Here is a 25,143-nt window from a genome sequence, read left to right as displayed (position 1 = left end):
TATTTTATCTCAGATGTGTGGTTTAATTGTCAGCGGACAGCTGCCAACATTATCCAAGGCTACAAATCTACTTATCTGGTGTGTTTGGAGGGGGCAGAGTTGATGGTTTACGAATACAGATTGTTTGGGGAAAAGTGCTGAAATTAGTTTCCCATAGTACTGATTCAAAGTCAGTCAGCCGCATGCCATCTGAATCCCCTGATCCAAAGCACGAACACAGTTCTTTCAAGAAATGAAATGATGCTTTTTAAAATGTGACGTGTGATAGCCAGATGTATCTGAGTCACGTGTGTGTGTGTGTGTGTGCGTGTGTCTGTCTGTAAGAGGGCATGTGTGGATGTGTTTGTGTCAATGTTTTGGGGGTTTAGCCAAGATTTATGTTGATGATATAAACAGTTTGCTTCTTCTACGTGAGAGAGAAGGGAGCATGAAGGGGTCAGGAGGTCCATTTTTCCAGAACTTTAATGCACACACAAACACACACACACACAAACACACACACACACAAGTGCTTCCCACATAAAACAGAAGCTGGAAGTTTACTGTGTCCTGTTTCCTGGAGCAGAGAGGAGGAAGATGAAGAGGAGAGTTGTAAGAGAGACGAAAAGGAAGAATACAGTAAGTCAGCACGACAATGAAGGGTTGACTCTGTGTGAGTAACTGTGCATCACTCTAACTATCCTATCATGCGCTTATGTGGCTAAACGGTGTATATATATATATATATACAAAAAATATGTGTAGAGTAATTACATTGACAGTCAGTTTAGAAGAAAAATGTATCTGTTACCTTTTCATATATTTCACCTCTCTCTTCTTTCTTCTCACACACAAGCACACACACAAACACACACACACTTGTCTTCTATTCATAGTGTATTCAAAACAGGAAAGACTTCCTGCGGCTCATTTTAGGAAAAACAAGCAGCTAAAACAATCAAACACCCAAGCAGCTCAGCACCCACAAACACCGAGAGCTGCTACAAAATAAATCAGTTTAACAACATGAAGGAGGGATGGTGAAGGACATCATGAATAACCAGGTGTAATGGTGATGTGTAAACAGACAGTAGATCTGCAAAGTATTAAAAGTCAGGATGTTGTTAGCTCTTATGAATGATACAAATATAATATCATGACCAAATTATAGATTCTTTTTCTCAGTTACATTTAGCAAACCACACACCATCAGCCATTCCTTCCTAATATAAGCACAAAACCTGAGAGTATAAATTCCAAAAAAAACCCAACTGTAAATACCAAATAATAATTAATAATTAATAACGCATCAACTTTTAGTAATTTTTGGAAATGCCAGGATGGCAATGTTGGCCTGTCTGTCATGCCACTTGAAATATTCCAATAAAGATTGGATAAATTGCCTTAAAATTTTGTGCAAACATTCATGTTCCCCTCAGGAGTTGTAATTACTTTGATCATCTCTAAGCACTTCATCCAGTATAGGCCACCAGTAGGTCAAAATGTCATTATGTGTGATACTTTGGTTTATGACCAAATTCCTGCCTAACTAATAACATTCCCATCAGCCTTCGCTGTACTTTATGTTTAGTGCTAATTAGCAAATGTTAGCAAGCTACTACAAACTAAGATGGTAAACATTATACCTGATTAGCATCAACATGTTATCATTGTGAGCATGTTAGCAGTGACGTTAGCATTTAGCTTAAAGCAGTACTTTGCCTAAAAACAGCCTCACAGAGCTGCTAGCATGGTTGTTGGTATGTGGAATTCATATCAGCTCTGCATTGAGAAGGGTGTTAACCACATAGGTAGTTAGGCATTAGGTAGCAGTCCAAGGTAGTTAAATCTGCAAAGCCAGTTATGTGGCTTTATATATCTGTTTTAGCCTATTAAATAAGATGTTTTCTGAAAGTAAACAAAGAAAAGAAAATCAGGATGTTCACAAGTTGCAGATTTCCCAGCTTATTCTTATTACTGGCTTACATTAGCCAGCCATGTGTGGGCAGTAAACCAGAGACCAGAGTTCATAAGTATTGCAAGTAGTAATAAAGCTTATTTGTATGGCGCTACCACCCTGAAGAAGTGAGCTATAAAGCCACGTTGAAACAGGCTACGTAGTAAGATATATGATTAATACACAGTGGTAAGATAATTAACAATAAATACATAGTAGGCCTAGGTGATAAAAAACACAGAGAGATACATAAAATAAAAATGCAGACCTGGTGCCTGTCTAAATATATGTGTTTGTAGCTTTTTAAGGTAGCGCATTAAAACTCAGTGTTAGCATTGTGGTGTTATTTGTTGTTTTGTTTTGTTGGCAGTTTGTTATAAAAACAAAGGACCAAGCCCTGCTCTGTTTACCCAGTATGGAAATGAACACCCGTGCACTTGAACACCAGCACTTGAACCTTTGTCACTGTTTCATGTCAAGTCCAGTGTGCGGGAGTAAACCACCAAAACAATGACCATGTGTCACCATGTGAATACAAATACACCAGGAAGCTCTTTTTAAACCGTCTCTCATTTCTTTTTTTCATATCCTGCTGCTCTTGCAACTGTTTGTTCACATCGTCTTGTTTTTCACCTGTTACCACAAATCTGACACCATCAAAGTTTTCATCGCCATACACAAGCTGGTCTGGTTTCTGCTGCATGATTAAACCACAATACATGAGAATGTCACTACAGACTGTGTTTGATCTGGATCTGAACTGTGTGTTTGGATGCATTGTTACTCATAGTGGCAGCAATAACGGTACAACCAGTGCTGAAATGTACTTAAATACATTTTTAACGTAATTTTATGCTGTTTATATTTCTACTTCGTTACATTTGAGAGGTAAATGTGATATTTAAATATGCCTTCTTCACCAATCCTGATGGCACTGTCTTGTGGTGCATATCTGTGAGTGTTAGGGGTTTAGTGTGTGTGTGTGTGTGTGTCTGTGTCTGTGTGTGTGTGTTTGTCTACAGATGGTCAGGTTCATTCATATTCAGACAGAATGAGTTTCCTGCCTCTGAACAATTGTGGGAAAACCAGAGGTCAAGACAAAAGGAGAAATAAAGAGGCAGAAAAAGACTGGGCTGCATCCAAATGGCCTGCAATAACTTCCTGCTTTGTTCCTGGTGGATTAATACAATGTGACAGGTGAAATCAATTGCCTGCTGGGAGTGTTTGGATTGACCTCAGCAGGTGGAGACGTGAGAATGATGTGGGAACAGAAATAGAAATTAATGGAATAATAGAGTAGAAATCAGTATTGGTTGGTCACAGATGGTCCCGGGGGCTTAACACTGCAGAGGCTGACAGCAGACTTTGTTTGAGTTCGGATGTCCTCCCAAATGCTCAGCAGTTTTTCCTCATTTAAAGAAATACATGTTTGAAATGCTCCTGCCATTGCTCTTGAGCAAGGTACTGACCTCAAAACTAGAATTGGCTGCACTATGGCGGCCAACTAGGACTTATTTTACCCAGTTTACTTTCCTTGAATTCGCCTATTCAACATTTATAAACAGTATATAAACACTTTTTAAAACACAAATTGTTTACAACCCACGATAATGTATTAATGAGCAGATACAAGGACATGTTAAGTGTTTATTTATGTGTTAACTCCTCTTGAATAAACACACATGAACAAATACTTACAGCTTGTTATAGAGCACTTACTTACTGTTAATAGACATGAACATCAAATGTATGTTTAAAATTGCTCAAAATGAAATAATGAAGACATGTCGAGCTTGATGGTTCATTCATTCAGAAATAGCAGTTTCACAAAAAATTATTAACTCAATACTCTTACTAGATTTCTCCCAGGGGTTTCAGCTGCAACTCATCAACAGACAGTAAGTCGTCGATCAGTCGTCACTGAGAAAGAAGTGAACATCATCAGTCATTTTTTAAAATATATTTACAATTTGTTAATTGATATAATACATAAATTCGTATTGTGATGTGCAAACGGCCCTGATGACAGCAGGTGGTTTACATTACATTTATTCATTTAGCTGAAACTCTTATCCAAAGCGACTTGCAATTGCTATATATATTAATTAGGGGTTAAGTGTCTTGCTCAGGGACACACTGGTGGATGTGTCACAGTGGGGAGTTGAACCCGGGTCTCTCACAACATTGCACCATCACCACCCACGCTGTTGGCTTGGCTTTGCTTTCCACCCTGCCATTATAACCACTTGTTACATGGTGCATTGTTCTGTTTCTTTGCCCTGATTAACAAACTGCCTCCTCCAGTATTCATTCAAAGTCACTTCACTATATGCTTTCAGAACACCCAGAAGATATAAGATCTGACATTTGGGAGTGCAGCTTTCTTTAGACCCAGCACACACTCCTCTTATAAATACAGTTTATTTTAACTCTTGAAGGGATACTCCACCCAAATGCTAATCCTTTGATTATTACACAGTTCCCAAGGCTTGAAAATTGCTGCATGTTTGTAGTGTCATCCTTATAGTGAACAGCTGCTGTGATCATCTTGGATTGAGGATTGCAAATTTGATGAGTTAATCACAGCAAAGAAGTATAAAAATTGCAGAAATGTCTCAGACATTTTCTACTTCTTTGCTGTTCATGTGTATCCTCAGTGTGTTCCAAAAATCTTTTTATTTTTGTCAATATATGCAAATGATACATTGTTTCCAGACAACCAAACAAGCCCAGTACATTGCAACATACTGAGCACAAAACATGGACTCTATGAATGGAGAGGTTTTAACAAGTTTTGCTCCCAAAGTTGATACTTTTGACGGTTGGAATAAATTGTAAATTACAACCAAGGTTACCACAGCTACTGTTCTCTACTAACCCAACAACAACCATTACTTTATTCACCAGCCAATCAGAGCAACATGGCTCACTGTCTTCCTGCCCAACAACACTGCAATGGACAAATACTTTTCCCTTGTACCACCAAGGTGTATATATTTCTAATACTTCAGTTCAGGCTCAACTGATACAAACTTGTACCTCAAACTATTGGCAACCACTTTGGTCCCTTACATCAAACTGTATGCATCTGCTGTCAAAGAGGGACCATTTTGTTTGCTTTTTAGTATAAAATCCACACACATAAGAACACATACTGTATAACAGTATGTTCCCTGCCAGTCAGTCAGAACTGAAGAAGTCCTTTGGATGAGGGACGAAACGTCTTCCAGTATCTTCAACCAAGTCCAGTTGCCCTTGATTTTTAACCTTCGTTGTATAACACACTTAGCTGTGTGTTGTATGTCTTACTGCTGCATTAATTAACAAGGAGCCAGTTAAACATCAATCCCCCTCCATTTACATTACTTGGACTTAATATAAGAAACACAGTTGTGTCGATTAATTGTTTTATTTTAAAATATTTTCATCACTTTTGTGACTGTCTTGAAATTTGAAATTTGTATATTCTGTAACATGAGTGAGGAACTGCAACGCTACATTCAATTTACGTTAACACGGCCTTAATATTTATATTAGATCATTGTTAACATCTACAACTCATCATTGAAAAGAAAAGACGGACACTGTAACACATTCAAAGCAGATATGATGCCAGATGCTAACACTTTCAGTGAATATCCTGAAAAATTCATTTTTGTCACAGTGAGAAAGTGCAAATCCACATTCTTTGGTGGGAATAACCGAAAAATATGCAGATATTTCTTGAATATTTGTATGTGAAGCATCTCTCTTGTCTTGCTGGTCAAGTAATTGTTGAATGTTTTTAGATTCATGAGTATTCACTGCCCTGCAGTGGCCACAGTGGGAAACTGCACAGCATATTGTACATCACACACACATATATCAGCAATACTGATGTGTGATAATCATACTAACAATGATTTTCACGTTAATAATTATTATATAGTCCATAACACATGGTGACTATATTATCTCCACCAGTTAGGATTATTGTAAGAAAATGCAATCTATTAATAAATAAAATATTGTTAGGATTATAGAAATCTGTCTGTCTGGATTCACAGGTTCACAGTCTTGCTCTGTCATAAACATTGATAAATCGTTTTTTAAATAACTTTATTTAGAATTCAATTTAAAGTTACTCCATTTCAAGTTTAAAAGACTCAAAGTACATATCAATTTCGATTATGGATACCTTGAAACATGGGGTTGACTTAAAGCATTTAGCTTTGTGAATATGTGAATAGGAAACTGGTGCCTTGTCTGTCTGAAATCTACCTCATGTCAAATTGATATAATGCACACATGTTGGATTAAAAGACACGCGCACAGACAAAGAGTGACCTAATCTATTTTGTTTTCACCATTTTCTCCCCCTGAACTTTATTGGTTTGAAGCAGGAAGCGTGCCGCGGGAAAGAGCAGCAGGACTTTGCGTCAGTTGACGTATTCGCTCCTGATTTGCTACAAGCCCGAGAATATTTGCATAACATCAGCGATTGGTCGAAAGCGGCGCGCCAAAGATCACGTGTCTCTCTTTTCGCGCGAAACTTTTGCTCAGTTGTCGGGACTTCAGCGCGCGGTGTGTGTGTCCGGAGAGGAGCAGTGCGGATCTGCAGGAGTTTTTCATTGTTTTATTGCAGTTTGACTTTCTTTCAGCATGGATGTTGCAACAGCAGCCGCGGAGAATACCGGAGATATTGTGAAGGACGAGTTGGCTGAAAAATGCCAGAAGTTATTCCAGGCTTTCTTGGAGGAGTAAGTCACTCGGCAGCAGGCTTCATTGTATTGTTGTCGGCCGCTGTACACGAGTTGATCGCATGCTGTCTCATTTAAAAACGTATTCTTTATCCGTAACTATGTTGATCGGCTGTTGATCGTGTATTTCATTATTTTGTTGTTATCCTGTATCCGTGTGCAGGTTCCAGACCGGGGATGGGGAGGTGAAGTATGTCCGGGAGGCCGAGGAGCTGATCAGGCCTGAGAGGAACACCCTGCTGGTGAGCTTCACAGACCTGGAGGGCTTCAACCAGGAGCTGGCTACCACCATCCAGGAGGAGTACTACAGGTGAGCTCACCACATGAACCCACTTGGCGTCCTTGCAGCCTCAGGCTGTTTCAGGCTGTTTAACGTTAGTTACCATCATTGCTACATTCTAAAGAAATATAATCGGCATAGCTGGGAAAACTTCATCAAATACAAAAATGTCTACTTATTTTCAATTTTTATTTCCTGCGCCTCATCCTCTGTCTGGCCTCATCAACTTCAGAGTTTGGGCAAAAAAACTACACTTAGCCAAGCCGTTTTTTCATTCACAGCATCAAATCAATGAAACTGGCATCAATTAAACAATCCCCATCCTACTACTCATTTCAGGATAATGTTAAGAAATGGCTTATTGAAAACCATCATCATTTGTTTAATAGATTTTGACTTTTAACAGTGTAACTGTAACAACTACTGTATAATGTATTATATTAGTTTATTATTTTAGGATGCCTAATAACATCGGGCGAAGGGACTGCAGATGAAAATTAGCCTGTGGCTGACTTGTGTACATTTACATTTGTTTTGAATGATGATCAATGTACATTGTCCCTTTTTCAAATAAACAATAAATGAAATGGAAAGAAAATTAAACAAGCTGAAGTGAGCGCCATGTTCACTTGGTCTCACCTGTAAAGCTGGTGTGCTAGTTATAGGTGCACACACACATTATACTCTGTTTTGGTGAATGAGCTGTGGATTAACATGACGAATTGTGTTTTCAGAGTTTACCCCTTCCTCTGTCGGGCAGTGCGCAACTTTGCTCGGGATCATGGGAATGTTCCTCTCAATAAAGAGTTCTACGTAGCCCTGGAGGATCTGCCCACCAGACACAAGTAAGACACATGACTAACCTAAATCAAGTGCTGGTTTTGGTGTGAAGCAACTTCTTAGTTTTCAGATTGCTTTGTTGGCATGTTGCAGTGAACTCGCACACTGTTGTAGCCTCAGTGGAAATGATCTAGCTGCTGTATTTGTATTTTTCAAATTCCGTTGTTTCATTTGTTAAATGAGCAAAGCTGGAGCAATTGATCAAATATGAGCCTTTTCTTGTGCATTAATTCAGGATCCGTGAGCTGTCATCCATGCGTATTGGCACCCTGGTAAGGATCAGTGGTCAGGTGGTGAGGACGCACCCAGTGCATCCTGAGCTGGTAAGACTTCAAAATTTGCCCATGAGGTAGCAGCTGCAGGTGCTCCACGCTAACAAATCAAAGCTGCGATGTATAAGTAAAGCAATGTCGAGCTTGTCTGTTGTAGTGCTATGTTTATAATGACTTTTCTGTGGCTACAGGTGAGTGGCACATTCCTGTGCATGGACTGCCAGGCAGTGATCAAAGACGTCCCCCAGCAATTCAAATACTCCCTGCCAACCATCTGCAGAAACCCTGTGTGCAACAACCGCTCCCGCTTCCACCTCGACACGCACAAATCCAAGTTTGTTGACTTCCAGAAGGTAATTGAGAGAGGACATGTGTGTATCATGCATAAATATTTAATGGGTGCACTGGCGACGGCCTAAGCCCTGAAGTTTCTGATTTAGTCCAACTCTGTGCGTTCAGGTGCGTATCCAGGAGACACAAGCAGAACTTCCTCGCGGTTCAATCCCACGCTCCCTGGAGATCATCCTGAGGGCCGAGGCTGTGGAGACGGCTCAGGCCGGAGACCGCTGTGACCTCACCGGGACCCTCATTGTTGTGCCAGACGTCTCTCAGCTGAGCACGCCTGGTATGGTTTTGACCATTACATATTGAGCCTCCAGTTGACTTAAATTGTCACCGATTGTGACAAGACAGTGCTTGAACAAGTTGTATTTTTATTTTGACACCTCATGGCTGTGTGTACGGGTGGTCTCTCTCCAGGTGTGCGAGCAGAGACCAGTACCCGTTCAGCCGGAGGACGCCAGGGCTTTGAGTCTGAGGGCTTGAGAGGACTGAAAGCTCTGGGAGTGAGAGAGCTTTCATATAGACTGGCCTTCCTGGCCTGCAACGTGGCCCCGACTAACCCACGGGTAAGACACACACGCTAAAAATGAATGCATTTCAATAGTAATCGCGTCGTTCTCTCCCCAAACTAAAGAAGCAAAAAAAGCTCCTAACATGCCCGGTGTTTAATTGTGCATTTTCTCTTGTTTGTAGTTTGGCGGTAAGGAGCTGCGAGAGGAGGAGCAGACTGCAGAAAGCATCAAGAGCCAGATGACCGAGAAGGAGTGGGAGAAGGTGTTCGAGATGAGCCAAGACAAGAACCTGTACCACAACCTGTGCACCAGCCTCTTCCCCACTATCCACGGTCAGTGCCTTAAACCATCGGTGGAACATTTTGTCTATCCAAGGGAGTGTGTTGAAGGGGTGTTACTGCAGCTGACTGTTAAATAACACAGATTGTTCTTTGTTTTTTATGCAGGCAACGATGAGGTGAAGCGCGGCATCCTGCTGATGCTGTTTGGAGGCGTTCCCAAGACGACCATGGAGGGAACTTCGCTAAGAGGAGACATCAACGTCTGCATCGTTGGAGACCCCAGTACAGCCAAGAGCCAGTTCCTCAAGTATGATACAAACGTACATGTTACTCACAAGTTCACACTTGCTACATTTACACTGGTCTGTCTAGGTGTTTCACAGGTCTGAGTAATGTTTTTATTGTGTGGGCGCTCTGTAGATGATACCAACAGAATCTGAATGGTAATTTAAGTGTGTGTTTTACAGGCACGTGGAGGAGTTCAGCCCAAGAGCAGTCTACACAAGCGGCAAGGCCAGCAGTGCCGCAGGTCTGACTGCAGCCGTGGTCAGAGACGAGGAGTCCCACGAGTTTGTCATTGAGGCCGGAGCGCTGATGCTCGCTGACAACGTGAGTGTTATGATCTGAGTCATAAAAGGCGGTGGCTGGATGTTATTAGGAGTATTTTGTGGTATTGATGGCGGTGCTGTCATCCAGGGCGTGTGCTGCATTGATGAGTTTGACAAGATGGACATCAAGGACCAGGTGGCCATCCATGAAGCCATGGAGCAACAGACAATCAGCATCACCAAGGCTGGAGTCAAGGTAATGCAGCTCAAACTCAACTTTTGATATGAGCGTCTGAAATTCAAGACTAACACGATGTGCAATTTCAGAAATTAGGTTTATTGACCTCCATTGTGGTAAAAAGAAACTTGACAAAAGATATTTCTACAGCATGACACGCAAATCCAAAACAACTAAAACAGTTTGAGGTTCCTTTTTTTGTTTTTTGAGTCACTACCAAATTTAAAAAGAAGCCTTTCAGTATCTGCAGTAAAATAACCAGCCTCCGTCTCCTCCAGGCCACCCTGAACGCTCGCACGTCCATCCTGGCTGCCGCCAACCCTGTCGGTGGGCGCTACGACCGCAGCAAGAGTCTGAAGCAGAATGTCAACCTGACCGCCCCCATCATGAGCCGCTTTGACCTCTTCTTCATCCTGGTGGACGACTGCAATGAGGTACGCCTTTAGGTGTGAATGTGAGCGCGATGTCAATCTTGTGATAACCTGTACAGGATGTACCCTGCCTCTTGTCCAGTGTCAGCTCGAATCGGCTCCAGACCCCCACCCCCTGCGTCCTTTCCCTGCAGGGGTTATTCCAGTTTTATCTGACCTAATCTAATGCTGCATGTTTGTGTGTATCCCAGGTGACTGACTACGCCATTGCCCGACGCATCGTGGACCTGCACTCCCGCATAGAGGAGTCTGTGGACAGACTGTACTCTCTGGATGAAATCCGCAGATACCTGCTCTTTGCAAGGCAGTTCAAACCCAAGGTGTGTGTCTGCCTGTACCGATCGTGTGTTTGCATCAGTTTTGACCAGTTGCGAGCTTGTGGTTTTCTATTTAAACATTGCATATGTCCCGTGTGCAGATCTCCAGCGAATCGGAAGAGTTCATCGTGGAGCAGTACAAACGTCTGCGTCAGCGTGACGGCTCCGGAGGCGTGTCGAAGTCTGCCTGGAGAATAACCGTGCGACAGCTGGAGAGCATGATCCGCCTTTCAGAGGCCATGGCGCGCATGCACTGCTGCGATGAGGTGGGTTCAAAAAAATAACTTCCTTCTCAGCAGACATAAAAGTTTGACACTCCGGATACAAGGCAAAATGTCACCTGCCTAAAGCTTAAACCGCAGAATAGAGGCAAACCAATCTGAGAATTAGCTGTAATAAATCACCATATACTTTATCAGACCTTAAAATTAAATGCTCCCAATATGACTGACAAGACAAAGTAACATTTTGAAGTAATGTAACTGCACCCAAGCATTTTACATGATACAAAATGTTGACATTTTGTCTCTGTCTTCAGGTGCAGCCCAAACATGTGAAGGAAGCCTTCCGTCTTCTGAACAAATCCATCATCAGAGTGGAGACGCCTGACATCAACCTGGAGCCAGAGGACGAAATGGAGGAGGAGGAGGAGCAGGAGGACGACGGTAATGACACACACTCTGTTAGAGACATGCGTTATTTTGTATTTGTACAGGGAGTGAAATGCAGTGTTTAACCACTAGCATCATAAGGTTTTATCTAATGCAAACTTGTCTTTGCAGGAAACGCCGTCCCTAATGGAGTAGATGGTGTAAACGGCCATGTGGATGGTGTTAACGGGCACGCCAATGGAATTGATGGCCATGTCAACGGCGTGAACGGCCACGCTGAGTCTGGCGGCCAGCCCAAACCGTCTCTCCGCCTTTCCTTCCCTGAGTACAGACGCATCTCCAACCTACTGGTCCTGCATCTGCGCCGGGCAGAGGAGGGTAAGAGATACTACTGAAAGGCATTTCCATGCTTGTTTTGTCTATTGTTATATTATTCAGTCTAACCGGTGTCTTTGTTGCAGCCGAGGAAGAGGAGGAGCTGAAGAAAAGTGCGGTGGTGAACTGGTATCTGAAGGAGATTGAGTCAGAGATAGACTCTGAGGTGGAGTTGGTCAATAAGAAAGGGCTTATAGAGAAGGTCATCCACAGGCTGGTGCACTATGTGAGTCTACAAACACACAACCACTTGATTTCAAACCAGCAGACGAGTCATTTTAAGTAAAGTTTGAACATAACTGACAACTTGTTTCTGTTTCCCCAGGATCACATCCTTATCGAGCTGTCCCAGGCAGGGCTGAAGGGCTCGGAGTCTGCGAGTACAGATGAAGTTGTCCTGGTCGTCAACCCCAACTACACCCTGGAAGATTAAACTCCTCCGCTCATTCCTCTGTTTTGTTTTTCTCCCCTCTTCTTACAGTTTCCATGATTGTTGATATTAAACTTCAGCAATAAAGTTGATTTTCAAGGGTTTTGAAATGCTCATATGTAACGTATACATAGTAGTAGCATTGGAGATGTTGTTAAACCTTGTTATGAGTTTGTCAGCTCTACTGTACAGATGATTCTGGGAGGCGTTTCTTAGTCAAACTGACTTTTTGTAAATATGCTGCTCTTCCTTCCAGTTGTTTACTGGCTTCTGTCTGTTTGGCTCTCAGTCAAGGGAACTGCCCTGAATTGTGTATTGCTGTTTATCCACAACTGTATATTAGAGGCGTTTGTTGAGGCTTTTTTTGCCTCCATGGTTTCAAGTTATAATGTATGTGTTTTTGTAAAATTATGACATGAAGTGTATGGAAATGTTGGTTTAATAAATAAAATGTTGATAAACACGCTGTGCCGGGCTTTGTGTCACAGAAGCGCTGCATCGATGTTGTCCACTAGGTGGCAGCAGTCAAATGATGCCACTGCGCATGCCCGACTGCGGTTATTGAACAAACATGGCGGCACCCTGCGTGACAGCATTGAGGACAGCACTGAAAGGTAACATAAAAACATAAGATTACACGTCCTGCTAAAAGGTTACACTGTACAAACGCTGTGGCAGAGCCTTGTGTCCCAAGTTTGTTCAACACAGGGGACTTCCCCTTGTTGGTTTTCTACACGATATAAGTTACTCATTCGCCGCAGAAGCCATAAAATAAAGACCTTTTTCCCACTCAGGTGTGCTCCTCATGCAGATGAGCCAAACCCCGACAGTGTGTCAGTGTTTACGGCTTCATGCTGCTCGGTGTCGGCCTCTACATGTCTCCCCTGCAGCCGCCCTGTGCAGCTCCAGAGTAGAGCCGCAGAGAAGCAGCCAGACACACAGCAAAGATGACAGAAGAGCAGGACAGGAAGAGGACGAATCCGAGGGTCCTGAATACATCCCCAAGAGAAAGGCGAAGAACCCCATGATGTCAATTGGCTATGCCTGGTGAGTGTCTTCTCCTTATTCTTGTACAGGTAGATGCATCTCAGAAAATTTGAATATCGTGGGAAAGTTTTTATTTTTTTTATTTAAGGCAAAAAGTGAAGCTAGATTCATTACGTTACATATAAGTGAAATATTTCAGGCCCTTTTTTTGTTTTAATCTTGATAATTACAGGTTACCGCTCATGGAAATTCAAAATATTAGAATAAAGAATGAAAAGTACAGAAATGTTTCTGAAAAGTTTCAGGAAAAAAAAAAAAAAAAAAGTTCATTTCAGGTGAGTTGGCTGGACAACCAAGCACAGTACCATGGGCAGCGAACCAGTTCGTAGTCGTTTTGGCCCTGTGAGCAGGTGCCAAGTCCTGCTAGAGAAGGAAATCAGCATCTCCATAAAGCCTGTCAGCAGGTAGAATCTCCTGGTAGACGCTGCATTGACTCTGGGCTTGATTTAAAAAACAAAAAAAAACAGTGGACCAACACCAGCAGAAGACATGGCACCCCAAATCCTCACTGACTGTGGAAACTCCACACTGGACTTCAAGCAACTTGGATTCTGTGCCTTTTCCGCTCTCCTGCAGACTGTGGGACCTTGATTTCCAAATGAAAAGCACAATTTACTTTCATTTGAAAAGAGGATTTTAGACTACTGAGCAATGGTCCAGTTCTTTTTTGCCATCACCCAGGTAAAGTGCTTCTCTGGTTCAGGAGTGGCTTCACACAAACACACACACACACACGTCTGTGCTGGGTGGCTTGTGATGCTCTGACTCCAGTTCACTCCTTGTGAAGCTCCCCCAGGTTCTTGAATCGGCCTGGTCCTAAAGCTATTGCAAAGCTCTCCTAGTGGGTTTTCCAGCTTGTGCAGTGAACCCCCTGCAAATGGTACAGAACGCAACAGCGCGTCTGGTTCTTGATCAGCCCAAAAGGACTCATGTCACTCCATTACTCAGTGTCCTCCATTGACTCCCGAATCAAATTCAAGTCACTAATGCTGGCATAAAGTGTGACTACTGGGTCTGCACCCATCTACCTAAACTCCATAATACAAGCTTACATTCCTTCTCGGCCGCTACGCTCCTCCAATGAACGCCGCCTGGCTCTGCCATCCCTTCACACAAAGCAATCCCAGTCCCGGCTATTCTCATCTGTGACACCATGATGGTGGAACGAGCTACCACACACCATCAGAGGACGGGCGTCCCTCTGTAACTTCAAGAAGCTCTTGAAAACTCATCTCTTCCGAGAACACTTTCTCTTATAACACCTCTAACCTCTAACAGGCACTTCCTGTGCTCTTCTTCTTCTATCCTTTTACAATTCTGTATTGATTTCACTCTTAACTCTTACTTCTTTCCCTAGGTATTTACCGCATTGATGCCATACGTGCTTTTAGCTCTTACTAGTATTTATTGCTGCTCTTACTAGTATTTATTGTGACTTGCTGTATTATTGTTCTATTGATGCTTGTATGTTGTTCCTCAAATGTGAGTCGCGATGGATAAAAGCGTCTGCCAAATGAATAAATGTAAATCATAGTGGGTTTCTGCTGGTTGATGTCCTGGCCAGTCTGTGTGTCGGATCTACTAAATTATTAATGTCACAACATTTTGATTATTTATGGAGTGCTGTTATCTGCAGTGACAGCTTTTATGCAGAAATGTGATGACAAATATGTAACAGCATGGCAGAAAAACAATGCAGGTGTTTATATTCTTGGACCAGAAGTCATATAGACATAGCTAAAAAGGCACTGTGTGGAAGTTCCCTTCCCTGCTGCTGCTATGCTGTATATTTAGTACTTAATAGCAATTGAGTAGGTGTTCATATTGTACATACTATATATATCACATCCACCAACCTCATGTAGATAATATTGCATAATTATGGCATAAAATATTTATTCCAGTATCCTTAGCACTATTTCAGTACACTATTGTCTTGCTGTCTACAGATGTTGTATGTGTTTATGGTGTGTTTATGGGTGACTGTGGCTCAGGAGGTAGATCGGAAGGTCAGCAGTTCAATCCCCGGCTCCTCCAGGCTGCATGTCGAAGTGTCCTTGGGAAAGATACTGAACCCCAAGTAGCTCCACCAGTGTATGAAAGTATGTGAATGCAGATGTAGTGTAAAAGCGCTTTGAGTGGTTTAAAAGACTAGACTGTTTGTGCATGTTTTTGTTTATATACAGCGAGAGTAATGTAAATGTACAAATGTAAACACATTCCTCATGTGTACACTAAACACACCTAACAATTAAAGGTGATTCTTAGTCAAGGTGGATGACTTAATCACAGGAGGAAACATGAACAAAGTAGATTGAAATCTGTTAGAAATGGCTTTCCAACCACGAGTCAAACACTTTGTATTCCTACCCAGTTTGCTCCCACCATACAGTACGTTGACAGTTTTTCTACACTCACCATCAATTACGGATATTGTACTGTATATGTTCCCCACAGATTAACGTAACTGTTAATCATCTCTCGCCTCCAGGATGATTGGCCTGCCCACAGGAATCATCGGCTTCCTCCTGGCCAAGAGAGAAGTGGACAAGAACCGACTGAAGCAGCTGAAGGTTCGACAGAGGATGAAGAAGTCAAACGAGGGCAAATATGAAGGGAGTCGGTACCGCAGTCCTGCAGAGGATTAAACTGGACCAATAATGTTCATGTGTGGCTGCTGCGATTAGCTCCATGTTCTGAACGTCACTACCAAAGACTGATTACAGAAGAGACATCAACCTCATGAGCCTAAGAACAGACATTCAAAAGTGGGTAACTATTTTTTTCTATAGGCAGATGCTGGAAATGTGAGAATGTCGTTGAGCATCTAATCAGGCCTTTGTTTTTTTTGTGTTGCAGATTTGTTTTTTCTTGCTCACAAATATGGGTCATACTGTTCTGGAGATTGATCATTAGCCATGATGCTGATGTTCTGTAAATATGATCGAGGAAATAAATGTATATTTAATATGTAAACAAGAATCATCACTGGTACATCTGCATGTGAACCACATCAAAACTCACAAATACAAATGTTTATTTGATATGAAAAGGCAGGCAGGTTTTCCTCATTGATATGTATATTTACAGGTGCACTGCACTTTCAAAATGTTTGCCTTAGTTGTTTAAAGTCAAGGGTTACATGGAACTTGGGTCTAAACTTAGAATGAATATGAACATGTGTGGAGGACCAGCTGGGTGGGGTTGATCATCTCCTGAGCTTTAGGACTGTACACCTTTATCAGGAAATATCCACCCTGCTGTCACTTAATATCTGACTGTAACACAAGAATACATCAACTATACTATAAAAGCTTCTTAAAGTCAAAAAATTTAATCTCAGAAACAGTCATTGTGAAGGCACTATAGTGATGTACAATATATATAGTTACAATATAACAAGGTATGTATGGAAGAGCATCAGCAAAGGCTTGCTAATATGAAGCCATGAGAGCAGATCTGAGGTCACGAGGTGTACTGAGCTAGACTTCAGGGGTGGGCAGCTCAATCACCAAAGTATCAATACTTAATGTAGTTTTGAGTATCCATACTAATGTCATTACAATCAATACCAAATGTTACATCGTGTTTCAGGCACAAACACTGCAGCGATCACCTCGATAGTTCGGAGAGTTCACACAAACCTTAGTTATTTACCATTAAACCCTGTTTTACCTTCTGATTTGCTTAAAATTAAAGTAAGAGTTCACTATTTAGAGAAAAACATGGAATAACTTTCTTGCTGAGAGTTACATGACATGATTGATACCACTCATGTCTGTACTGTAATTATGAAGCGGCTTAGCATAAAGACTGGAAACAGGGAAGCAGTTGGCTTTGCGCTGTGAAAAGACAACAAACGTCCGACATAACATCCATAAAAGCACAACCTTATGTTTGTACACTTTTTAAAAAATGGATCAAGCAAACAAGATGTATAATCAGTGAGCTTTAGAGGCACTGATAAGCAGATTTTGTTCTCTTTGGAAAAAGCCAGGCTAGCGGGCTTCCCGTTACCAGTCTTAGCTAAGGGCAGCTGACAGTACAAAAGAGTGGTAGCAATACTTTCATCTAACATTTGGTAACAAAGCAATTAGCCTATTTCTCAAGATGTGGAACTTTTTTTTAAGCAATTACCAGCAAATATTAAATTAATGCCTAATGTCTGAAAAATGATTGAGGTAATTAAAATCTGTTTAGAAGGAGCCTATTAAAGATTCATTCACTTGATATATTATGAAACATCCATTATATGGAAACCATATTCTGTGGAACTGCCCATCCCTACTGTACTTCAATGCCTACCAGAGAGGTGGGCTTCTGTGATGGCAAATTAAGAGTTTGAACATTAGAACAAAAATGTTTGCTAATTTTCTGCACATTTGTGCAGATAAGACCCAGTTCATTTATAGCAGTACATCGCTCAGACACTATATGCCGTAACTTAAGTCGAGCTAGGGTGACTAAATGTTGCAGCTGGCATTCCAGTGTCTATAGATATTTGGAGCATTTATATTGTAGAATTAATATTCTTTTTATAACCACTTGTAAGTTACTTAGTGCAGATGTAGACAAATATTGATATCAGAAAAAAAGTGCATTTTGTGTGCATAGGATTAACCTATACTATGAGGAAATCTCAGATTCAGCCCTTCCCTGGAATGCATCCTGATTTTATAAATGTATTGGTTCTAAATGAAAACAAAGCAAATGTTTTATAAAAACACGCAGCGGTTCTGCTGTGGGGCACCTGTCTGCACCCTGTTGACCCAAGCTGGTCGTGTGACTTCTTATTTGGTCGAGGCGCCGATAATTTGCAGCAGGAAAAGGAAGATCTGGATGATGTCGACGTAGATGGAGAGTGCGGCGAACACATACTCCTCCGGACTGATGGAGTGCTTCCTGTTCCCTATTAGCAGCTGTGTGTGGTACGCTAGGAACTATAAGACATACAAAACACATTTAGAAGACAGTAATGCATAAAGTAATACCACAAGTGCAGCTGTAAAGTATAAAAAGTGACATTTGTTTAAGTAAAATACTCACCAGAGTGAAGACTATGGCTCCTAAAGCTGCATAGAGCATGTGAAGCCACGGAATCTGCAACAACAAACAGTCATTAGAATGATTAAAAACATGGAAAAGATGTGTCGGCAGGTGTTTTGTTCACATCAGACTTAACTCACATATTTGAAGGACAACACAATGACTGTAATGATGCCAGTTACAAACATTACGATCCCCAGGACACAGAAGAGGCCCTGGCACTTTGTGAAGTCCACCTACAAAGAGATACCACAAAACAGCCATGTAAACGTGTGACCGCACAAACACACTATGGCCATTTGAATCTGATAAGCACCCCCCGCCCCCCCCTCACCTTTGTCTGGAAGCAGAACACAGTGACGGCGATGCAGACGACGGCAGTGATAGCCACAGCGAGAAACACTGCTTTTGTGTCATAGTAGCTAAAAACAAAAGTAAACACACAATTAATTGTGAGGGAAACGGACTGGATTTTTATATTCAACTACATAGATTGAACACACTTTTTGTTTTTACCTGGAAATGGATCCAGTCATGTAAGACAAAGCCAGCGTCTGTAAAGAAAAAATACATCTTGTAACTTGACCTAAACAGTTCTGATTACTGTATAAACTGTAAAAAGGACATGACAAAAGGTATGGGCCCCATAATTAAATACTATTACATGCTATATTACAGCAATGTATTAACATATATTCTAGTGCTAATAACATAATAATGTGATGAAAACTAAAACTAACTAATATCATGAGGATTCAAATTGTTAAAACAGGCGGAAAATAATTTCCCTGGAGCTAGCTTTCAGGGCGAATTTAACATCTAGAAATGACCTCCACAAGGCTGAATAATAACACTCTGCCTCCACTGATGGACAAAACTGGTCACCATTCTGCACACAGAGCTGATAAAACACAGCCATGGAAACAACATATGCATTATGCAAATACAGCCTGAATCAAGTGTGGTGACTCACTGTTTAGTCCTAGTATCAAATTCAAACCTAGAGAAAGCTTCAGCAAGAATAATCTTGATACAAGTCCAGGAAATTCAGTCAGTAATGTGTCTCAATTTCCTGGTTCACAAGTCATTAGACTTACAAAGATGGACAGCAGAATCACGTTCCATGGAAACTTCCTCCTACAAAGACATGACGTGGTTTTATAAATTTTCTTTGTACAAATATTCTTTGTAACCTTGTGAAGCTGAGCGATCACACTCACCGGGGGCCCTTACAGCAGACCAGCACAAGGTGGGTGATGAAATACACAGCACTAAAACAACAAAACGCAGAGATCAGTATCTTAATAATCACACTGTCACAATGTCACACTGTCATTTTGATTCCTATAAAAGCACATGACTTTAAAAAGGTAGTGATGTTCTCCACAGAGTGAGACTTACTATGATGCCCAGTAGATAGCCTGGTTTCGTTGCACGAAATACCTCACAGGTTGGCTGTGAGAAGCAGAGGCACGGTTACAACATGATGCACACAGATAGAAATACTAACAGGTACACAAAACACACACTCCGTATACTCACACAAATGTGAACACAGCCACAATGGCTGTGGTGACAAGCAGCTGAGACGCCAAAATCAAATACACCTGAAAAACACATGCAGACAAGAGGTACAAGGTGACTCAGACGTAATGATATCATACAACGCACACAAACTGGGGCTAATCCACTATGGTGTGTGTGACAAGTGTGTTTCACCTTTCTGATGAAGGCATGCCGAATGCTCAGACTGTCCCAATTGCTGTCGCTCGCCGCAAAGCCATCACCTGTGTTTTAGAAGAACAGAAATATGACCACAAAGAGCTGATGAAGAAATCTGATGGGTCGACATTTTAGAAAATACATTTTCTAACTTTCTTGCCAAGAGAAGTTAAATGAGAAGATTGATGGCGCTATCATGTCTGTCTGTTAACCAGAAAGCTTTGTATTTTACTGTGAAAGGCATCTATCTTCTCATCTAACTCTAGGCAAGAAAGTTAATAAACATATGTAACTTTTTTTACCTTTAATCATAGCAGCAGCATTTGGCCAGGCTCAATTGGTCCAACAAGCCAGTGCCATTTTTTAAAATGTCCAGACAAGGTATCATCATCCCTCCCACCTTTAGTCGTTAGTGGCACAGTACTGTCTTCACATATTTTACTTTGTTTTAAAAAGGCTAACCCCATTAGAATAGCCACATTATGCTAGGCAGTCATCATCTTACCTGAGTTCAGGACATCTGCTGGTATGGTAGGTGGGATGACAGGGGGCATGGGAGGGGGACTCGGGTAGCCAGCTCCTGGAGGCCCAGCGGGGTGAGGCTGTCCTGGGTAAGGACCAGGCGGATAGCCCCGTGGCTGGCTTGGGTAAGGACCAGGCGGATAGCCCCCTGGCTGGCCTGGGTACAGAGGGGCATTTGGCCCAGCGGGGTAGGGAGCAGAGGGCTGGCCTGGCTGTAGACCACCAAAGGCAGGAAAGCCATACGAAGGGGGTGGTGGGTAATTCCCACCCTGAGGTACATACAGCGGGCCCCGGGAGTCGTCGTACCCTGGAGGGTAGTCTGACCTGGACATTTCACCTGTGAGGAGGGAAGTTGGAAACAATACCGTTCACATATGTATCATATTTATTTTTATGTACAAAAGCTGACAACAGAGAGAGTGAAGAGTAGGGAACAAACAAGGAAAAATCCATGACCAATATTATCCACCGATTTTATCTTTTCACTGATATATAGGTCTCTACTCAATAGAATCGATTAAATGATTGTGAAAGGAGTAGCCGTGACGAACCCATGGAGAATAATCCCCAACTTTACAGTTTCCCTCACTTTCTCTGAGCATAATAACGCCTTTCAGCTCTTTGTTTTACAACTTCACTGTTTTGGTTCAGTCTGACCGCTCTAACCACTGTTTTTAGCCACAGCAGGTAGCAGTGAAAAACTCTTGACGTATGCTACCTGTCCAGCACCATGAAGCAGACAGTCAGAGTTACCGACTAGCTGGTGAGCAGAGTTGTGCACCTATACTGGATTTGCCGGGTAGCCAGAAACATGAATCCAGACAAATTTCTTGTTCTGTACATGTTGGTCAAAACTGTAATTACAAATTTTATAGGATCCTTATCTATGCTTTTGGTTCGTATGTGTGCTTATGTGGAAAAAATGATAAGCTGATGTATCTATCAGAGTTTTTTTGAAACTCTCATATATCAATATTGGTATTGGCCACAAAAATCCAGTATCAGTTTGGGCTTTGATCTAATCGATGGGAGATTCCTTCCTAAGCGATGGGAGATATGAATACAATACAAGGCAGTTTTGTTCATTGATTTCCAACATCACAGTGAGTAATAGAACCACAGATACTAAAAGGATACAGTGGCTATTTCTGTATATATTGTCATTTTGACCAAACCTATCTAGCCATCGCAAACATGTATACACATAAACAACGAGCAATTCTGTCTTCAGTGTCTAAGAAAAAGCACATACGGGCTTTAGGCCTGTGTTTTGAGCTGCTGTTAGTGTGTGAATCTGTGTGGGCGCATCACACTTAGATTTCGCTGGGTAATAATCATACTTGATTTACAGAATACCTTTGGGGTTTCAGGTTAAAGTGAACGTATGGTTCTGCTTAGCAATGTGGTTTCCCAAAACCACCACAGGCTCAGGAATAACCACATGTATCTCTGAGGGAAATTTGTAATAATAAACCACATGTTGTCACGTATTCCAACTTCTTGCGATGAGTAGCCAATTTAAAGAGTTGTGGTACTTTTGCAGGATACTTTAAGTGCATTACCAACTAAACTAAAACAACTTTTATAACACGAGGCCTTAAGATTTCAAACACAATTCTCCAATGAAATGGATTTACACTCCAGATGTTGTTGTCTATTTACTCCTTTACGATATTACACTTGAAACTAGTCCACCATATTAAAGAAAACTGACATGTGTTTCTAAGTAGGTTATTTGGAAAATGCCAACTGTCCTCTGAGCTCCATTTTCACTGGGGCTTTCAGGGGAATATGCACAGTAAAGGAATTCAAGTGCTGGCTCCACCTCATGCTGCCATTACATCACATCCCAAGCAACAAAACACTAAATGGAAAAAAAGGAGTGTTTGAATAGGAGGGTGTAACTCTACTCTAGGAAACTTAACTAATTGGCAGAAAGGTTGGCACACGAGTTGCCGTGAAAAAAAAAGGTTCCAACTGGTGGCTGATGTTAAAGTTCCACGTCTGATTATTATATTTTGTCACCACCACCACCAAGTCTACATGTGTTTCTGAGTCAGCGTTGTAAAGTATGCACCCTCTGACAACACTGCAATGAGTCTGTTTACCTCCATGTAGCCTCACACAAACTACAATCCTCAGATATCTCTTTTCGCATCATTGACAGAACGGCCCTGTGCCTGAGAAATGCAACTTGTTTTGTTAAGCCTGTCGTGTGGGTAAAAAAAGAATAAAATAAGAACTGGTTTGACAAAGCTTATAATGAAAGACACTGTCAAAGGTTTTGATTTGACTTGGTAATTTCTGAGGCTGTTGTTGATTATATACTAATACAATCTTCCTCTTTTTGGCTTTTGTCATGATGACATTGTTTTACACTTCTTCTTTCCAAATCATGTAATTCAGCGCTGTTTACTGCTGTCTGTTAGTGTTGGAAACAGGCAAATCTGCCAGCTCATGTTGCAATGCCAGGCTAACAGGCTACTTTAAACTGATCTTCAAATTAAAACAAATGTCAAAACATCCTGGTTTTTGTGAAGTGTTTCTGATATTCTGACCATACACAGCAAAAAAAGGCTCTGCAAGTTGTCATTAGCGACTGTGAGTAAATGGAGATGGTGGAAGAAAAGTGAGAAAGTATATTATTTCTTTCCGTTTTGGACTGTTAGTTGGATAAAACTAGACATTTGAATAAGTCACCTTGGAATCTGGGAAACTGGGCTGGATAAATTCCTATAAGTCAAAAACACAACTTTCAAAACAGTAATGGCTCTGAATCAGGCTTTTATTAATGTAATTTTAATAAGTCAAGAGGAGGGTTTAAAGAAAACATTAATAACCCTGGGGAAGGCCTTGTGGTTGTTGTATTTCTTTTGTGAAGTGAAACATAATGTTCAGCCTTCATCACCACCCCAACAACTGTTATACAGTTTCTTACTGAGTTCAGGTATTTCAGCAGTGTTTGACTTAACACTAGGATGAATGAACTAAAAAGAGGGAAACATGTGTAATTAATTAGTTAACAGAAATCAGCTTCAGTAATGGCTACGTCCCCTTGAGTTTGAGGTCTAGGGCCCTGGTACTATGCATGCTGGTGTCACTGCACTAAAGCACAGTGAAACTTAAATCTTCAAAGTTTACTTGACTTGAAAACTGAGATGGCTGAGCTGTTTTAAAACACGAGGCTAACTTGTCCAGAGTACACAGCCTGCACCCTCTTCCGCCCTGTTTCCCCGAGCAGCAAACCTCAGCTCACAAAAAGCCTTTTCAGGTGAGTGCTGTTAGTCTGCAGGACAAACACGCTACACTGCTATGAATAACGCTCACACAGCCGCCAGGATATAAAAAGTAACTTGACGGGACCACATCGTTAGATTACAGATTAAATTCAGAACAAAACGTATTTCTAATACACTTCAGAGACACTGGGCTGCTTTAAAACATGGCAATATCTTAAAATAAGTTACTTACCAAGTAAGAGCTAACGTAAAAACACAAAAAACGCGACCTGGTCGTTTAAATTCCCAGCGATAAAACGAGAAAACTGCAGGGCTCTCCGCTGCCAGCCACGCCCTCACTGCTTATCAAAACACTCCCAAGTGCTGTAGATGTTTGGTGAACGCGGTTTGGTAGGACTGTTTTCAGGTCTGTCGTGTTGAGCTGCAGTGGACAGATGTAAACGACATTTCCTGGAAAAGTGAGGAGCAGCAGGGTGGAGTCCGGAGGAATCTCTCTCACACACACACGTCCTGCGGGTGTTCAACCGCGGCAACAAGCTGACTCATGTTCAGCAAGCACTTCTCATGTTACTGAATAAAGGTGCATTACAACTACATAATAAGTAGCCTACTTTAACTCAAGAAATGTACTTTAGTACAATTAATAATTGTCGTTTTGGGGATGCATGTTTCCCCTCCATTTTGAGTTTAAATGTATTCTCTTGCATTAATATGATGGCAGCGACTAATTAATGAATGAACAAAGTTTTATCATTGTATCATGCAAACAGTATATAGACATGGAATATATAGCCTACATGTGTATACACAAACTTTATTAATATATATATATATACAGTTCCCAATTAAATCTAATTAAACTCTTATCTTGTAGTATTTTTAAAGATTTTACATTCAAAACTAGAAAAGCACAAGACTATGATAGTAAACTGGACAAGCACACTTTAATGTTGAAATTAAATGTGTGAATTTTACATATGACTTTATTTTAGCTTTTATTTAAATTGTGAATACATTTATGATACTGCAAAGAATAAAAGGGTGTGACTAAGAGTCATTTTACCTGAACAGAGTATTTAGTGTGAATTCTGATTCAAACTCATTTCCACATACAAACACCATAGCAACATAAGTCGGCCAGTACTGTGGATCCGACTGATTTACTGAGACTGAAGTGGGATAACAGTATGTTGGCTTCACTCTGACGCTGGAAGCAGCCATCTTGGATTTGGAAATTGGATTGGGACGCACCAGAGGTCGGGGTTGGTGACTCCCGACTGTCCAAGTCGCAAATCCAACTAAGGGGGTATTCCAGTTGAAATTTCTCTCGGAAATTCTGACTTCCAGTATAAATGGAATGCAGCATTATTACCACCACTACTACAGCAACAGTATTTACTACTTAAACTACAGTT

General features: G+C 41.3%; 3 protein-coding genes across 4 annotated transcripts; 2 read left to right on the top strand and 1 right to left on the bottom strand.

The window, feature by feature from the left end:
• The first annotated feature begins 6,460 nt into the window (after window positions 1-6,460).
• Window positions 6,461-12,615, top strand: mcm6 (minichromosome maintenance complex component 6). The gene is made up of 18 exons (XM_046051831.1): window positions 6,461-6,675; window positions 6,839-6,985; window positions 7,690-7,800; window positions 8,031-8,118; window positions 8,259-8,420; window positions 8,527-8,692; window positions 8,827-8,975; window positions 9,103-9,253; window positions 9,368-9,509; window positions 9,670-9,811; window positions 9,899-10,006; window positions 10,267-10,422; window positions 10,611-10,739; window positions 10,838-11,002; window positions 11,275-11,401; window positions 11,519-11,725; window positions 11,809-11,948; window positions 12,048-12,615. Exons 1-18 carry the CDS (start codon window positions 6,578-6,580, stop codon window positions 12,153-12,155), a joined length of 2,496 nt encoding a protein of 831 aa, XP_045907787.1. The 5' UTR covers window positions 6,461-6,577; the 3' UTR covers window positions 12,156-12,615.
• Window positions 12,616-12,651: 36 nt separating this feature from the next.
• Window positions 12,652-16,257, top strand: si:ch73-71c20.5 (DUF4748 domain-containing protein). 2 transcript variants are annotated; one of them, XR_006825406.1, is made up of 4 exons: window positions 12,652-12,766; window positions 12,947-13,199; window positions 15,691-15,967; window positions 16,059-16,257. XR_006825406.1 is itself a non-coding variant. In XM_046051845.1 (3 exons), exons 1-3 carry the CDS (start codon window positions 12,724-12,726, stop codon window positions 15,845-15,847), a joined length of 453 nt encoding a protein of 150 aa, XP_045907801.1. In that variant the 5' UTR covers window positions 12,652-12,723; the 3' UTR covers window positions 15,848-16,257. The 2 variants fall into 2 exon arrangements, 1 of the variants encoding a protein (XP_045907801.1); XM_046051845.1 differs by having other exon boundaries at window positions 15,691-16,257.
• tmbim1a (transmembrane BAX inhibitor motif containing 1a) lies at window positions 16,220-24,231 on the bottom strand. Its single transcript, XM_046051844.1, has 12 exons — window positions 23,961-24,231; window positions 20,473-20,826; window positions 19,965-20,032; window positions 19,788-19,852; window positions 19,647-19,700; window positions 19,466-19,516; window positions 19,343-19,382; window positions 18,762-18,799; window positions 18,580-18,667; window positions 18,386-18,481; window positions 18,246-18,299; window positions 16,220-18,139 (listed from the first exon to the last, which is right to left on the bottom strand). The coding sequence occupies exons 2-12, from the start codon at window positions 20,819-20,821 to the stop codon at window positions 17,990-17,992; spliced, it is 1,053 nt and encodes a 350-aa protein (XP_045907800.1). The 5' UTR covers window positions 20,822-20,826; window positions 23,961-24,231; the 3' UTR covers window positions 16,220-17,989.
• Window positions 24,232-25,143: the final 912 nt, after the last annotated feature.

The sequence above is a fragment of the Micropterus dolomieu genome, linkage group LG06, assembly GCF_021292245.1.
Source record: "Micropterus dolomieu isolate WLL.071019.BEF.003 ecotype Adirondacks linkage group LG06, ASM2129224v1, whole genome shotgun sequence".
Taxonomy (NCBI): Eukaryota; Metazoa; Chordata; class Actinopteri; order Centrarchiformes; family Centrarchidae; genus Micropterus; species Micropterus dolomieu.
This window is presented reverse-complemented; position numbering and strand designations above follow the sequence as displayed.